The sequence below is a fragment of the Triturus cristatus genome, chromosome 7 (assembly GCF_964204655.1).
Source record: "Triturus cristatus chromosome 7, aTriCri1.1, whole genome shotgun sequence".
NCBI classification, from domain to species: Eukaryota; Metazoa; Chordata; class Amphibia; order Caudata; family Salamandridae; genus Triturus; species Triturus cristatus.
The window spans coordinates 606,843,154-606,859,246 of record NC_140590.1 but is presented as its reverse complement, the minus strand read 5'-3'; the positions used below and the strand labels follow the sequence as shown (position 1 = coordinate 606,859,246).

The window sequence follows — 16,093 nt, the reverse complement described above, 5'->3', positions numbered from 1 at the left end:
TTTTCACCAGGTAGCTGAGCTGCAGCAGGCCACCATCATTGACTCAAACTTCGGATCCAGAAACAGGAGGGCCCATTGAGGATCCCTTTATCGAGAGAAAAGCTCCAAGAAAACAACCAAATCCGGAAGCAAACTTTTAATCAGGACCTAGCCTTCAAACTATTTGACTAGCCTTCCATCCAAGCTAAAACTTCCAGTCCAGTATGACCAGATAGTCACAAGTAGCGCTTTATGCTTTTTAGCCCTAGAATGCACGATTTTTGATTTTTTCTTTCAAAATTTATATCTCTGGTTCCCTACATTGGATTTTGTCATTTGGCTGTCATTATGAAGATCAAGTTATTCTCTAGTTTTATGAATTGTTCGATTTTTATTGTATTGTGTCTTTTACCCCTCCTACTAATAACCCACTTTCCTACATGAAGATATATATTTTTCATAGGAGAATCTTAAAAATTGTACTGAAATATCTTTTAATCTCTCAACGGCTTGGATGATGTGTGAAAGGTCGACAGACAACATGTGATCTCCACAATAACTATTCCCTGATTTGCCCTGCTCATCGAATTTTACCTCAAGAATGAAAGATGCAGCAGGATCTCACAAAGAGGGTATCCAACTCTGTGTATCAACACCAGCTGTAGCCTGAAAGCATGTCCTGCTAATGGATTCCAATTTCAAAAAATGTTCGTAAGTACAAAGGTAAGATGTGAGAGCCAGAAGAAATACCACATTGTACCCAAAGCAATGCAACCTTAGCAACTGTAATTACAAGAGTTGTACAGCACAGCTCAAATTTTTATTGGTACCTCAAAATTGCCCTGTGGAGCTTATCTCAGTAATAGCTTTCTGTCTTGCACCACTGGAGGTTTATGACTTTACTTTAAAAATAGCTAGGTTTCTAACATCATCCAATTAACCTTCGGGAATGCAGGGGATCTAGGAATCAGTCAATTCTGCCTCAAAGGATGACACTGACCTTTTGGTGTCTGTTGCTTTTCTATGGATCATTTTTATATTTTCTCTATTGATAATAACACATACTGTTTTTTGTTTTGTAATAATCAAGTCAAATAAACTTTATTTCGGAGAATATCTCCATAAAAGATGCATAGGATTATATTATTATAAAAATATTTAAAAACATGCATAAAATTAGTTAAAAAGTGGTTTAAAATATTTAAAACATTTAGAAGACCAGGACATCTATATGGCCGCTCGTTACAACAGTCATATACAGTTTAAACCAGTACAAATTGAATCAGGTGAGCGTTTTCAGGTACCGTCTCCTTGTATGCCAGAAAGCCCCTAGAAATTGGGCCACAGCAAACACAATATGGGCAGCCATTTCACTCTTGAGGATTCTAAAGGCTTCATGACACCTAGTAAAACCCAAGTTCCTGCAAATGGGGATGATCCATTTTCTCCGCGCCTCACTATAGCCCGGACAAAAGAATATTATATGCAGTTCAGTTTCATCACTTACTCTGCATGCCGGGCAAGTGCTAGGTGCGGACTCAATCCAGTGACTAGTGAGTGCACGGATTGGCAGGGAACCATGCCTCCATTGCAGATACAGCTTCCTTATTAGTACTGGGTGTATATTGTCCAGGGCTAGTTCCAGGCTATAAGCATTTTTAATACAAATAAATTGCTCCGTGAGGGTCCCAGGGGTTGTGCAGGGGTGGAATGTGGGAGCCTTGGAGTCATAGTACGTTTTAGTGAGGGCCTTTTTTGGAAGCCTGGGGCAAGCATCTAGAGGATCACTCCATAGGGTGTCAAGGCCTAGACCCACCAGACTACTCCTTACAAATTTGAGCCAACCAATGTTCCCCGAATTCGGAAGGCTAAGGACTTCCTGCAAGCCCTGCCTATAATGGATCAATTCGGGCACCGCCCACAATCTGTGCCAGTAGATCAGAGGGCGGAGCGCCAGATCTTCTTCCAGGGGTCTAATACCTAAGTCAAGTCTTAGCGGCACTAAAGGTGTGCTTGGAGGGAGGGCTACTAAGCACCTGAGAAACCTGTTCTCCTCCTTTGTCAAGCAAGACGAGACTTTGTGGCCCCATAATTCGCTGCCATAGATAACGGCTCCTCTGGCTTGCGCCCTATAAATGTGGAGCGGAGGGCCTATAGGTTTAAGAGTTGACCTATTCTTCCCCAGCAGCTTTAATATCCCACCCACATGTTGTACTAGTTTAGCTTTGCTTTCTCCTGATGCGGACCCCACCCCATTTTCTCGTTGAGGGTTACACCAAGATATTCAAAGGTGTTAACCCGTTCTAGCGTATTGTTCCCTATACGGGGAATGCAGTGGAACCTAGGCGGGAGATTGAAGGCCATAAATTTGGTCTTCGTAGTATTAATCTCCAGTCCGTGCTCTCTACAGAAGTCCACAAAGCCATCCAGAACACGCTGGATTCCCATCGGCGACTTAGAGAGGAGGAGGGTATCATCCGCAAACATAATTGCCGGAACCCTCCTTCCTGCCAGCTTTGGGACATCAGAATTAGGGACCCCGTTGAGGTGGTCAATGAACCCATTGACAAAGAGGCAGAACAGGGTCGGTGCAAGTACGCACCCCTGCCTAACCCCTCTGCCAACGGGAAACTTGTTGGATAGGGTGCCCTGCTTACCACACCTCACTTGAGCATAGGTGTTGGTGTGAAGTCGAATAATCATCGACAATAGATCACTTAGTACCCCCACTCTAGCCAGCACTTCCCACAGCTTACCACGTGGAACCAGGTCAAAGGCCGCCCTCAGGTCCACAAATACAGTATAGAGGCTGCCACCCTCCAATTGTATTGTTTTCCAATATATGAGGGACAGCCTGAAGACTTGGTCTATGGTAGAGACCTTTTGTCGAAACCCAGCCTGGAGGGGGCTCAAGATTTCCCTATCTTCGATCCAGTCCGAAAGCTGATCCAACAGAAGCCTCGCGAAAAGCTTCTGGGGGACGTCTATCAGACTGATCGGTCTGTAATTGGCTGGAAGCAGAGGTGAACCCCTTTTAAATATAAGGACAATCTCTGCCCCCAGCCAAGTAGAGGGAACCGCCATACCGTGGACAATAGCATTAAAAAGTACGAGGAAGTAGGGGGCCCAGATTCTAACCTCATGTTTTAAGAGGTCGCCTGGGAGCTTGTCAAGTCCTGGCGCTTTTCCCGAGGAAAGGCGAGCAATCGCCATTTCCAAATCCTCCAAGTTAAAATCTTCCATCATGGAGGAATTACCAGTGGTTAGGGACACTATCTCTCCAGCCTCGGTTCCCAGGTGATCCAGCCCAGCTACACTATAGAGGGATGAAAAATGTTCCTCCCACGCTTCGGGCGCAATATTTGCCTCTATAGCCAGAGCAGGCTCAGCAGAGCCATGTTTCACTATTTGCCAGAACTTCCTGGGATCTCTGACTTTGAGAGCAGATGTCATTTCTGACCAGTTCTCCCAGTCCCAATCTATTTTGGCATTTTCAAGGAGGAGCTTATAAGCGGCCCGCTTTTCCCTAATAACCAGATGGTCCTCCCTGTTTTTGAGTGTCTGGAGAAGGTCTGCCTTGGCTTTCCTGCAGCTGCCATTGAACCAGGAGGCTCTTTCTCTCCTCGCTTTCCTCTCCCGAACCACCGGGTTCAATACCTCAGCAAGGTTATTACACAGGGTCAGATGGATATCCCCCAAAGAACGGCATCCATCAGCCGAAGGCAATTGTGGGAGAAGCCTTTCCACCTTTTCGAGGGCTGGGGCCACTAACTCATAAATCGCCCGGATACGATTTGGTTTTTCCAAGAGTTTTTCCCACCTTATTCTTCGCCTATTACTGGATATAGTTAAACTTGTCACCAATGCTCTGTTTTCTACCACAACAGCATTGAGGAATCCGTCGGCTGCTAAGGAGAGGGACAGGCCATTGTGATCACTATCCGGCCTGGGGACTATTTTAAATTATTTGACTAGTTTCCAATCCTGTAATCTAGTTAGTATATAATCTATTCGGGACTCATGGCCTAGTCTATTAAAAGTTGGTCGCGGTGGTATGTCCCCTTTAAACCTGCCGTTGCAAGCTCTAAGTGAGTTTGCAAGGGTCATAGTTGTTATTTGGGATACAAGTGGTGAGCATGCCCTGACCGGGGGACCCGCAATAGTTGGAATATCCCAGAGATCATCCTCCTCACTACTGACCCCATCTAGATAAGCCGGGAGTGGTTCGTACTGAATGTTAAAGTCGCCTCCGACAAAGAGTGTTACTGAGCTAGAGACAGAGTCGAGAAATGTAGCCAGGTCCTCCATTGTCCCTGAAATGCCCGCTACTCCAACCGGTCTGGAATATACATTTACCAGTGTTAGACCCATCCCAGTGGGCCAACACAAGGCCACACACAAAATATCCAGAGAGTTGGTTTCTACAATCTCGGCCTTGCAGCCAAGATGGCAACCAACCCATATTGACAGACCACCGGACGGGCGTCCCTTCCCTCCTCATGTGGCTAAAACATTAAAAGTTACAAAGCCAGCATAGCAGTGACTCTCTCTGGCCCATGTCTCCTGGAACATACATATATCGTATTTTTTAATGAAGTCCGCCCATTCACTACAGTTTAATTTATTGGGTAACCCCGCTATGTTCCAAGATAGGATTTCTAATGACCTCAGATCCTTATCTGTATTTGTAGCAATCTCGGCAGGAATACTTTGATCTGACCCCGGGAGGGCCCGATCCCCAGTGACAGAGCGTTCACTGCCTAGGATAGCCCGTGGCGAAGAGACCTTTCTTGGTGAGCACCCACCCACCCCAGTATTCCTCCCCCCCCCAAATGTTGGACAGACAGTGTGCTCCCCTTTGGAATTATACCGTCAATCCACAGCATCAAGACAGTCAAATCTGTTAGAGTGAGTAAATGGGACCCCATTCAGACCCAAGGCTGGCTGGTTCCATCTATTCATACCCCGGGGTTCCCCTTGGGGATAGACTCTTCTCCCCTGGTACAACTTTCTCGGGCCCACCCATGACCAACCCTCGTCGCCTCCCTCCGCAAACCGCTCTAATTTGTCGGGGTAGAAGGCCGATAAGGGAAGTGTTTGTATGGTGGTATGTGGTGAGCCCCCAACCCAATTACAAATGTAGGCAACTGTTCTTGGGTCTCTGAAATTAACCAGGACGCAATTCCCTGTGCCCCTTTTGATTGACTCTCCTACCCACGGAACCCGCCTTGCCAAAATAACCTCATTATGCATGCCCGGGGGTAGGGGCCTAAATTTGTTGAGCCAATCTATGGTCTTATTTTTAATAGAAGTGGGAGTCTCATTGGAGCCCTCAGCAAGCTCAGGGACACCACTAAGCACTACCACATAAGGAGCGGCACCTGGAGGTAGATGGGCTGGTCTCCTGGCGGAATTGGAATCAGGAATCTTCATTGAAGGTTGCATGGCTTGCTCCCTAGGATATAGATTGGGTCCCTTTGGCAGATTTACCGGGATATTAGGTCCCTGTATCTGGGTAACAGGGGTAGCTATTACAGGGATTTTGTTGGTAATGTCCCCCCTGGGAGGTATAGATGGGGGGGGGGTGGGGAAGGGTTTAGAATGCCCCGTGGTGTGTCATTACTTGGGACTAGTTTCCAGGCGCGGGAAACTCGTCAGCGGGAGCGTCACCAGGTGAGGGGATGCTGGGAAATGAACTCCCCGTCCGGCGGAGCCAAGCCCGGCCGGTCGCAGGATGGAAGGGCGAGGGAGAGGGAGACAGCAAGCGTGCTCAGCGGAGCACAAGCCCGGCCGCACACAGAAGCCCCCAACAGCAGCACACAAGGTCCTCGCCAACGTCCGTTGGTTTATGCGCCTCCAGGCACGGGAAACTCGTCAGCGGGAGCGTCACCAGGTGAGGGGATGCTGGGAAATGAAGTCCCCGTCCGGCGGAGCCAAGCCCGGCCGGTCGCAGGATGGAAGGGCGAGGGAGAGGGAGACAGCAAGCGTGCTCAGCGGAGCACAAGCCCGGCCGCACACAGAAGCCCCCAACAGCAGCACACAAGGTCCTCGCCAACGTCCGTTGCTTTATGCGCCTCCAGGCACGGGAAACTCGTCAGCGGGAGCGTCACCAGGTGAGGGGATGCTGGGAAATGAAGTCCCCGTCCGGCGGAGCCAAGCCCGGCCGGTCGCAGGATGGAAGGGCGAGGGAGAGGGAGACAGCAAGCGTGCTCAGCGGAGCACAAGCCCGGCCGCACACAGAAGCCCCCAACAGCAGCACACTAATGTAGTAGGTAGACTAGTGGCTGAATAGAATGGATTCGTTGGGTGGGTGGATGATGTTACGGGAGCTACATCTCCCCTTGCTGCGCACTTTGAACAGATACCACTGCTGTTTTGCGGTACCTTCAGTGTCCCTACACCCTTTACCAGGTCTTTCATTAAATCCTCCATTCTAGTCAACCTGCCCTCTATTTTCCCTAGCCCCTGGGTAGATTCCATAAGGGTTTGCTGAGTAACATTTATACCCTCCTCAATACCACTTAGTCTAGCCTCTAGCCGTGTTAATCTAGCTTCGAGGAAGTCTATCAGGCATTCTATAGTGGAGCTCAAGTCTCTATCCCCCAATTGCACTTCCCCGTCAGCGTTGGAAATTGCAGAGAGACTGCTTGACAGTGGGGGAGTAGCTTCTACCCTTGGGTTGGTGGTAAATACCTGGGGGTTCCTCCCTTGTCCCTTGCTCATATTCCGTGAGGATTGGGGGTTATCATGTTTTGGGATTTTAGATTTTTTCCCCCCCAGACCCTCAGTGCACTGTTTCCTTTTCTTGATTGCACCTTCGCGTTGGCCTACCTCTAGGGTCTTGTTCCTAAATACAGGGCCCTGTGGGGGTTGGGTGGGGGGGACAAGGAGGGGGCTTTGGGAATCACCTTGTGTGTCAGGGATAACAATGTTAGTTGAGGGTTGAACATCACCAACTATCCCTAATAATGGAGGTGTTAAACTCAAATCCCTGGCATTCACCGGAAGACCCTGCTGAATAGGCGATAAAGCCCTAGCAATAGCCCCCAGAGAGGAGCGTTTCGATGCAGCTAAGCCCTGTGAAAGTCTCCTCTCTAGCGTGGTGATTTCTTTGTCCAGTACAGAGTTGGCCCTTATGATGAAGTTGTCCATAGTCCCCAAGGTAGAAAGTGTTTGGGCTCCAGACCTTGCAGCAGTGCTCCTGGTTTCCCTTGCAGCCATGGCCACCTATTCGTGTCAGAGATGATGTGCACAACTCAGACCTATCCCCTGGCGATTCCTTTGCCTGGTGTGTGTTCAAAAAGGGGTGGTCCCTGACGGCCACAGACGGCCCGCCCTTTGCCCGGGCTTAGCCCGGCGCACCCCGCGCACATCCTCGCGGAACGAACTAACGTCCGTTGGTTTATGCGCCTCCAGGCGCGGGAAACTCGTCAGCGGGAGCGTCACCAGGTGAGGGGATGCTGGGAAATGAACTCCCCGTCCGGCAGAGCCAAGCCCGGCCGGTCGCAGGATGGAAGGGCGAGGGAGAGGGAGACAGCAAGCGTGCTCAGCGGAGCACAAGCCCGGCCGCACACAGAAGCCCCAACAGCAGCACACAAGGTCCTCGCCAACGTCCGTTGCTTTATGCGCCTCCAAGCGCGGGAAACTCATCAGCGGGAGCGTCACCAGGTGAGGGGATGCTGGGAAATGAAGTCCCCGTCCGGCGGAGCCAAGCCCGGCCATTCGCAGGATGGAAGGGCGAGGGAGAGGGAGACAGCAAGTGTGCTCAGCGGAGCACAAGCCCGGCCGCACACAGAAGCCCCCAACAGCAGCACACAAGGTCCTCGCCAACGTCCGTTGCTTTATGCGCCTCCAGGCGCAGGAAACTCGTCAGCGGGAGCGTCACCAGGTGAGGGGATGCTGGGAAATGAAGTCCCCGTCCGGCGGAGCCAAGCCCGGCCGGTCGCAGGATGGAAGGGCGAGGGAGAGGGAGACAGCAAGCGTGCTCAGCGGAGCACAAGCCCGGCCGCACACAGAAGCCCCCAACAGCAGCACACTAATAATCTTCATAATCAAATATTATTCTTTTAAAGGAAATTGGTTTGGGAATCTTAACTTATTAGTATCTTTGGTTTAATGGTATTTGGGTGTCACTTTACATATGCTACGTACACTTTTCTCTGAGAAGTCTGTGCATCACATGCCAAGCCATCATGGGTGAGCTCAGGGTGCTCTCACATGTAACTTTTTTTTTATTGTTTTGCACTTCATCCAAATAATATCATGATTATGGCTTCTCTTCTCTATGGTCTATCAATCCAGTTTCCTACATACAGTGTATGCATACACATGAACCACAACTCTTTTTTCTTACATTAATATCATATAATGAGCAATTGAACATATATTGCACTGCAGCATCTCAAAGGGTGTTTGAACATGCTTGGAGGTTAAACAAAGGAAAGTGGGAAGCGAGAAGCAAGATCCAAAGAGAACAACATTGAGAATGGTAATATCTGGTGCCAAAGGATGAGTCTGAGGAGCTGACCTTAGGTGTTTGTTTTTTGATAAGGAAGCAAAAGATTCCACTAAGGAAATTTTTCTTGTCTATAAATTCTTTGTGACTAACATGACTTATATGCCCAAGGCACCTCCTACTCAAAAAGGCTTCGTTCAGAGGGGGCTGAATACTTTCAGGTTAATATTTCAACAATCTTGTCATCCCTTATACCAGTACATTGAACAGTTTACCTTTTTGACTGTGCAGACAGTCATTTTACATCTTGGTTGGACTTTACGCCTATGACAGATACATTTGTAGCATTCCGAAATGTTACTATTAATTCTAGATCACCAATAGATCCCCTGTCCTACCAAGTTTTCTAAAGCACGGCTTCCACCTTTGCCCCATTAATAATGATGAGCTGTAATAGTTCTCTTGTGAGTGGCATCATTTCCACTTTCGGAAAACAGGATTAGTCACCCCTCTCTTAAAAAGAAAACCTTAGATCCTAAAATCCCATAACATCCCAGTAAATTATTATAATCCAATTTTCTTCTTTTTTGTACTAAAATTTTAGAGAGTTGGGTGATTCCTCAGCTATTTTCTTATAATGAGGAAAACAATGTCCTCAGTAAATGTCAATCAGGATTTAGGCCCTTATTTAGCATAGAAACTCTGCTTATGACTGCTGTCAATGATATACGTATGATCTTGGATGTTGGGAGCTCAGCTTTTGAAACAGTCTAGCACACTGCACTTTTGGAAAGACTAAGGCCCTATTTACGATTCTGGTGGTCCAAATACCACCAGATTTGCAGGGGCACGGCAGTGGCAGTCCAGCCATTGAGCCACCATTGCAACTCTGCAGTCACCAGGGAATCGTCATTCCCTGATGGTCCCACTGCAGTTTGAGGGCAGCAATATGCTTGGTGGCGTCCTGAGGCATCACCAACCATATTATAACTTCTCCCTCCATCAGCACTGTCATGGAGGTTCTTCCTCCGTGAAAAGGCTGGTGGTGAGGAAAGAAAGTGGGGCCTAAAGGGTCCCCTCTTGCCTCTGTGCACGGGGATGCATTCGGGGGGGCACATGCTGTGCCCCTATATTTTTCCACCCCCAGTTCCTGCATAGGAAGAAATGCACGACATTGTGCATTTCTTCCCGTGCCGGATCATGCACTGGTGGTCCTGCAGTGGTTCTATTTCAGACACACAATGAGCCTTTTAAACAGCAGTGCTGCTGGACCACCACACTGCATACCCTCCAATCTATGAAAAAATTGTAATCTGGCTGGCAGCAGCGACTCTTGGTGGTCAGCGGATGTGGCATTGGCAAGCCGCCCACCCTCACCCTGCCAAAATTTGTAATCGGGGCCTAAGTGTTATTGGTTTACACAACAATATTCTCTGATGGCTTGAATCCTTTTTGAAAGATAGAATGGAAGCTCTTCAAATAACTTTGTTCAATTCCAGTTTTAAAGATATACCTTGTGGGGTTCCTTGGGGATCTGCTCTCAATCTAATTCTTTTTAATATATATGTCATCCCACTGACGGTCCTAATTGCTTCTTTTAGGTTTCAGTTTTATGTCTAGGTAGATGACAGTCAAAGGCTCTTATGAAAGGAGGGCAATCACCTTAATAAACTTTCAGACCAATTTAAAAGATGTCCGGTGAAGGTGGCCATTGGTTGAATGGCAATTCCCTGTGGTTACATTCAAATAAAAGTGAGGTGTTGGTGTTTGCTAATTTGACATAATGGTCCACTTTATGGTGACTTCAGACATTAGGGTTCTGTCCTAAACAAGCGCTATTGCTCACAATTTGGGTGTCCTGTTTGACAACTGTTATTTGAACCCTATATAAGACAGTTAATTTCTACTTTCTTCTAAATTATGAAAGAATTAAAAATGATTTTACTTGTATTCCTCAAAACTCTAGTCAGTTGCTAATACAAGCCTTGATCTTTTGTAGGCTTGACAACTGTAATGCGCTGTATGTCAGTCTCCCTGCTTATCTTATACATAGACTGCAGTTAAATTAGAATGCGACTGCCAGACTGATATTTGGTTTTCGGAAATTTGACAGGATCTCTACTCAACTTCAAAAGCTTCATTGGCAAACTGTACAAAAGAGATGCTGGTGTAAGGCCCTCCATTTGTGCCATAAGACCTTCTATCCAGCTTCTCTTACACCTACATTTCTTGTACGATCAAAATATACTCCCCCCTTCTAGATTGCTTTATTCTACCTCCACCTATTTAATAACATTTAATAACTGTACAGAAGTTCTAGAGGGGAAGATTGGGAGGATGTTTTTTTCTGTGGTTACACCACAGACATGGAATAAACTGCTGATTGTGTTATCCTCTGAATCTAATATCTTAACATTTTGTAGGTTTCTAAAAACGTATCTTTTGACTCAATACTATAATTAGACACTTAAGAAGCCCCAAATCATCCTTAGAATACTTTGTAGTTGGCTGGCAATGTTAGATGCCTTAGTTTAGCATGGGGCATATTCAGGTAATTATGTACTCTATAAACTTATAAATAAATTATGGAAGAGAGCTAAGTAATTGGCTTAGTCATGCAAAGCCAATAGTCTGGCCTGGATTTTGCAACAGCACAAATACTAATCTGCAAAATAAAAATATATACTTTATTTACAATGTCAAAAATTAATGTAACAAAATTGCTTTTTAAATATGTGAATGTATAATTTTAGGATGTGTTTGTTTGTACCCCCATTTCTTATTTTTCTGTTATTTGGAATGTACATTTGGCATGTAAAGGAATATACACACATACATTTTAAATAATCCAATATCATCCCCAAGGACAATATGTATATGAACTATTTATTATTTGTATATGTTGTGACAGAAAAAAATGTTTTTATGCTATCTATATGCAGCTTTATAAAACTATGGGGGTTATTTGCAAAATGTCTGTGCATGATCCTGTGGTACAAGCAACTGAAGGTATTAACTTAATTTATTTACCCTTATAAACCTATAAACAGTGCAATTCTTAGTGGATAATCCTGTTTATTTTTATGTGGGTGCAAATGAGCACATTTAAGAATGCATAGCAGAAATTGCACAAACAACTGTAATACCATCTAGTGGTGGTGTATTACCGAACTACTTCTATTCTCCTGATTTTTTGGGACCATAGACATCTCTTTTGGCCTTGTGTGAGAAGCAACTTGAAGGTTTTCCATTATGGAAGCGGCATATATCTTTTCAAGAACACACAACAGTGGTGTTGGGAGAAATTATCCAAGTTGTCACCTTTTGGTTATATATAAAATAGTTTTTCCAAAACATGGGGGAGGGGGGGAATTTGGTTTGATGTTTTAGCAATAGAGTCTCAGTGTGATCTGTATTTACTCAATCATCCCATTTGCTATTTTTCCTATAATGATGTAGCCTTTACTGAATGCAAATATGTTAATGAATTCTTTCTTTCCAGTGGAAAGACATTAAAAAAGCATGTGGTAAGTGCATATCAATTCATAAATATTGACTGAAAATATGTCGAAAATGAATTTAGGTGCCAATAAAATTTAAGCACAATTTTAAAAATTAAACCAACATGTAATTTTGCTCAATGATTTGAACAGAAAATGTCTTGTGAAAAAGATCCGGACAGAAAATGTGGCACACACAATATTTTCACTCCAGACATACCCCTGGATTTCTAGAGTCACTTTAGAACCCAATATTGAACAGAGATAACCCTAAATGCATTTTGCTTAATTTTCCTGACTGTTTTTGTAATTTTGGTAGACATATTATGCAATTTCACAATCCCTTAGTGGCAACACAGCAGTGGCTTGATTACTTGCTATTCACACTAAAATAGAATATTATCAAAGTTATGTTTCCATGAGAAATAATTAATCAATAAATCTCATGTTTACTTCCAATCACTAATGCCACTGATTTTCAGCTACAAGAGGTAGAGTTGCTTGTACCTGGCGTAGAGGTAGGTTGAGCTGCTTCAGAAGAGCTTTCACTGCCACCTGTAGTTCAAAGAGCAACAATTGTGGCGCACCCTCTGATGTCTGATCCAGGCTTCCTACGGAATCCCAGTTGGACATTCTCTGGATCCATGCCCACTCTTCTCTGTAAATTGAAGTTCAAACAAAAAAAAGATCATGCAGGCACCACTTCATTGCACTCTTCTTCTGCAAATTAGCTATAATTAATAACAAGAAATGTTCGTTTAGAATATATTTTTATAATCAATTCAATTCAATTCAAATAGACTTTATTCGGATTTCAAAAAATCATCCATAAAAGCACAAGATCCAAATTAAAATACACAGTTTGATATTTCAATTCCGGGCCACTATTTATGATAGGTAACAAAAAATATGACTTACAAAAACAACAAATAAAATACAAATATACTTTCTTACTAAGCTATGCATATACATACAAAATATAAAAATATGCTGAGATGTAACCTCTGGTTTTATAGGAGCAAGGCAGACATATTGCATTATGTTTATACATATTAGGCCTTAAAGTGCAGAATGCATATGTAAACTAATATAGTACGTTAAGTTTGTGCAAATTAGGCTTCAAAGTGCAAAAATGCATATGTAAACAGATGCAAAGCATTAAATGTGTGTAAATTAGGTTTTGATGTGCAAGATACAAAATAAAATTACTCGATTTTCAAAGACCTGCGTGAACGTACAATTGCATTGAGGAAGCCAGTAACTCTAAAAATTAATTCATCTGATTCAAGCATTAAAAAGTGTCTAAAAGCATGATTGTGATCAGTCAGATTGTATTTCCTGCAATAAGGGATTAGGTAATACTTTGTATATTTCCTGTAAAACCCGCAGCCAAAAATAAAATGGAGCATACTCTGAGTACCACCAAGGTCACAAGGGCAGTTTAATTTTGACAGATTTTTAGTGTAGCCCAGTGGGAAGCAGATAAGATTTACAATGCTCCTGTCCCTGAATCTAAATAATAAGATCCTGTTCCACCTGCCCATTTTTTTTCGTAAATAGGGCTGGGGTAACATCAGAGATTCAGTATGTAATTCCCGGATCATTAAGTAATTTATTGTGGATTGTTTCAGTGAGTCCACTCTTTCCCTCTCATTATGGAAATGTTGGTAGAGTGCCCTTCTCACTAAATTTTTATGGGAGCAGTCAATCTGGTCGGGGTTTGAGAATAGATGACCATAATTGATGCTCACAAGGCTCCTTTCTACCGCATTTATCCATGGGATTAGACTCGAATTCTCACTTTGCAGGCAATCCATAATGATCTCGCGGGAAAGGGAGGCTGCTGGGTTTTGCCAAATCCTTAACCAAAATAATGCAGGTCTGGCTCTTATAAAATCCTCAATGTAGTGCAATTTTAATTCATTGTGGCATACGAAGGTCGGTGCACTAATAACTCCCCCCAGGATCTTCCGGCAAAATCTATTCTCTTCTCTTTGTAATTCTGAGCAATTTGAAAATCCCCAGACTTCTGCTCCATACGTTCCAGTTGGGAGACATTGAGTCCGGTAAACTTGTAATAAGCTTGAAACAACATCGGCCTGACGGGGTTGGTGAAGAGAGGTAACAGAGTTAATAGATTTAGAAAGTTTATTTCTCCCCATTGCAACATGGGGTTGCCATGAGCCGCTATTAGAAAATAACAGACCCAAATAGGGGAAAGTGCAAGTGCTTTTTAGAGTGTTTTGACCTATCGTAATCTTTGAAATTTTATAATTCTTGGGGCCGCAGGTCATAATAAAAGATTTATTAAAATTAGTGCACAAACCTAAATCGGCCATATAGTTAACAAATCCCGAAATTAAAATACGCAGAGCATTCGGGGTGCGGCCCATAAGGACCGCATCATCTGCGTAGAGTAACGCCGGGATGAGTTTCTTGTTAATAATGGGAACATCCTTGGTCAGATTGCATAGAGAATTGGACAGTTCATTAATATATAATATAAAAAGCAGGGGGGCCAAGACGCAGCCCTGTCTCACCCCCTTGCCAATTAAAATATCATTTGAGACCTCGCCTTCATTGTTTATTCGTACGCGGGCTTTCAAATTGCGATGGAGGTTGGCCAAAAAATGGACTAAGGCTTCATCCAAACCATAATTTAAAAGGATGGACCATAAGCGAGAACGGTTTACAAAATCAAATGCTGAGCTTAAGTCCATAAAGCCAAAATATAAAGGGGATTGTTTAGCCCGTGTATACTTGGCCATAAGGAGATTAAGGTTCAGACATTGTTCCACCGTGCCTAGTTTGCTCCTAAAACCCAACTGACAACGGTGGATAATGGAGTTCTCGTCGGCCCAGGAGCTAATTTTATTAAATAAAACCCTTCCGAGGACCTTCAGGGTGTTATCGATCAGTGATATTGGTCGATAACACCCCGGATCCATCCTATTTCCTTTTTTAAAAATAGGTACAATGGTACTACTAGACCATGTCGAGGGGATGGACTTCTTACTCAAGTTATTAAAAAGATTGCAGAGTAAGGGGGCCCAAAAGCAAGTATTCGATTTAATCTGGTCGATGGACAGACCGTCCGGCCCAGGGGCCTTATTACCAGCACTATTGGCAATGGCCTCCTCCACCTCCTCTAGTGTTATCGCTATAGTACCATCGGGAAAAATATCCTCAGTTGGGTCTCCGACTGCAGCATAAAGCTTTGAAAAGTGAGTGACCCATAGGTCACCTGTGATGTTGCAGTTTATCGGGGTAATGTTGCTGCCCAGGGCTCTTAGATTCTTTACTTCTCTCCAGAACCCTGTCGAGTCTTTTAGGGCAGCAGTTTTTGTCAGATTGTCCCAATGACTTATTAATAGCTCCTCAGATCTTGCTTTTAATGCATGCTTATATCTGAGGCGTAATGATCTGACAAGGGGCACATCTCGAGGTTTGGCTTCCAAGGCCTTTCTAAGTTCTCTATTAGCCCTTGAGCAGTTAGTGTCAAACCATCTATGGTTGCTTATGTTCTGTTCCTTCAGAGGTTTGGAAATTGCCCTTTTTATAGCTGCGCATAAATCACAAAAGGACTTAATTATATCGGGGCCATCGAGTGTTAGGCAATTAGAGATCAATAGAGGGTTATTCCTAATCACGTTAGCTAAAATCTCTTTGTTGTCGATCCCTCTCCATACGATCCTGAGCCTATCTGTAGATACAGTAATGTTTGAGGCTCCAACCTCGTGCGGGCCTATGGGTCTTTTGATGGATTTAAGGTAGATTACAATTGGCAGATGGTCACTATATGGACTACTGACAACCTCAGAATTAAATAACACTCCACTAAGGAGGGAAGAGGTGAACATATAGTCAATAGTTGTAGAACAACCACGGCCAATGTAAGTGGGAACCGGTGCATTTTCCTTAGGAATTCCACTATAACCCATTACATCATCCAGATCCCTACTATAAAGTAAGTCCAATAATTCAGAGCCTCGTCTGCAGGGTGGGGATGTGGGATGAATGTGAGCATTAAAATCTCCACCTACGCAAATACCATCAAATCGGCCATACTTTTCTCCATCCGCAATTTCATCAATAAAATTAAACAATTCTAAAAATGTGGGGTTAGGATGTTTAACGAAATCATTATTATAAAAGTTTA

At 44.3% G+C, this 16,093-nt stretch overlaps 1 protein-coding gene across 1 annotated transcript in view; it reads right to left on the bottom strand.

Annotated features, from left to right (window-relative positions):
- Positions 1-16,093, bottom strand: part of ANKFN1 (ankyrin repeat and fibronectin type III domain containing 1) — a 1,480,122-nt gene that overhangs the window by 172,392 nt on the left and 1,291,637 nt on the right. Inside the window, exon 14 of the mRNA XM_085614412.1 lies at positions 12,442-12,592. Coding sequence (XP_085470538.1) covers positions 12,442-12,592 — 151 coding nt within the window. The remainder of the gene's footprint in view (positions 1-12,441; positions 12,593-16,093) is intronic.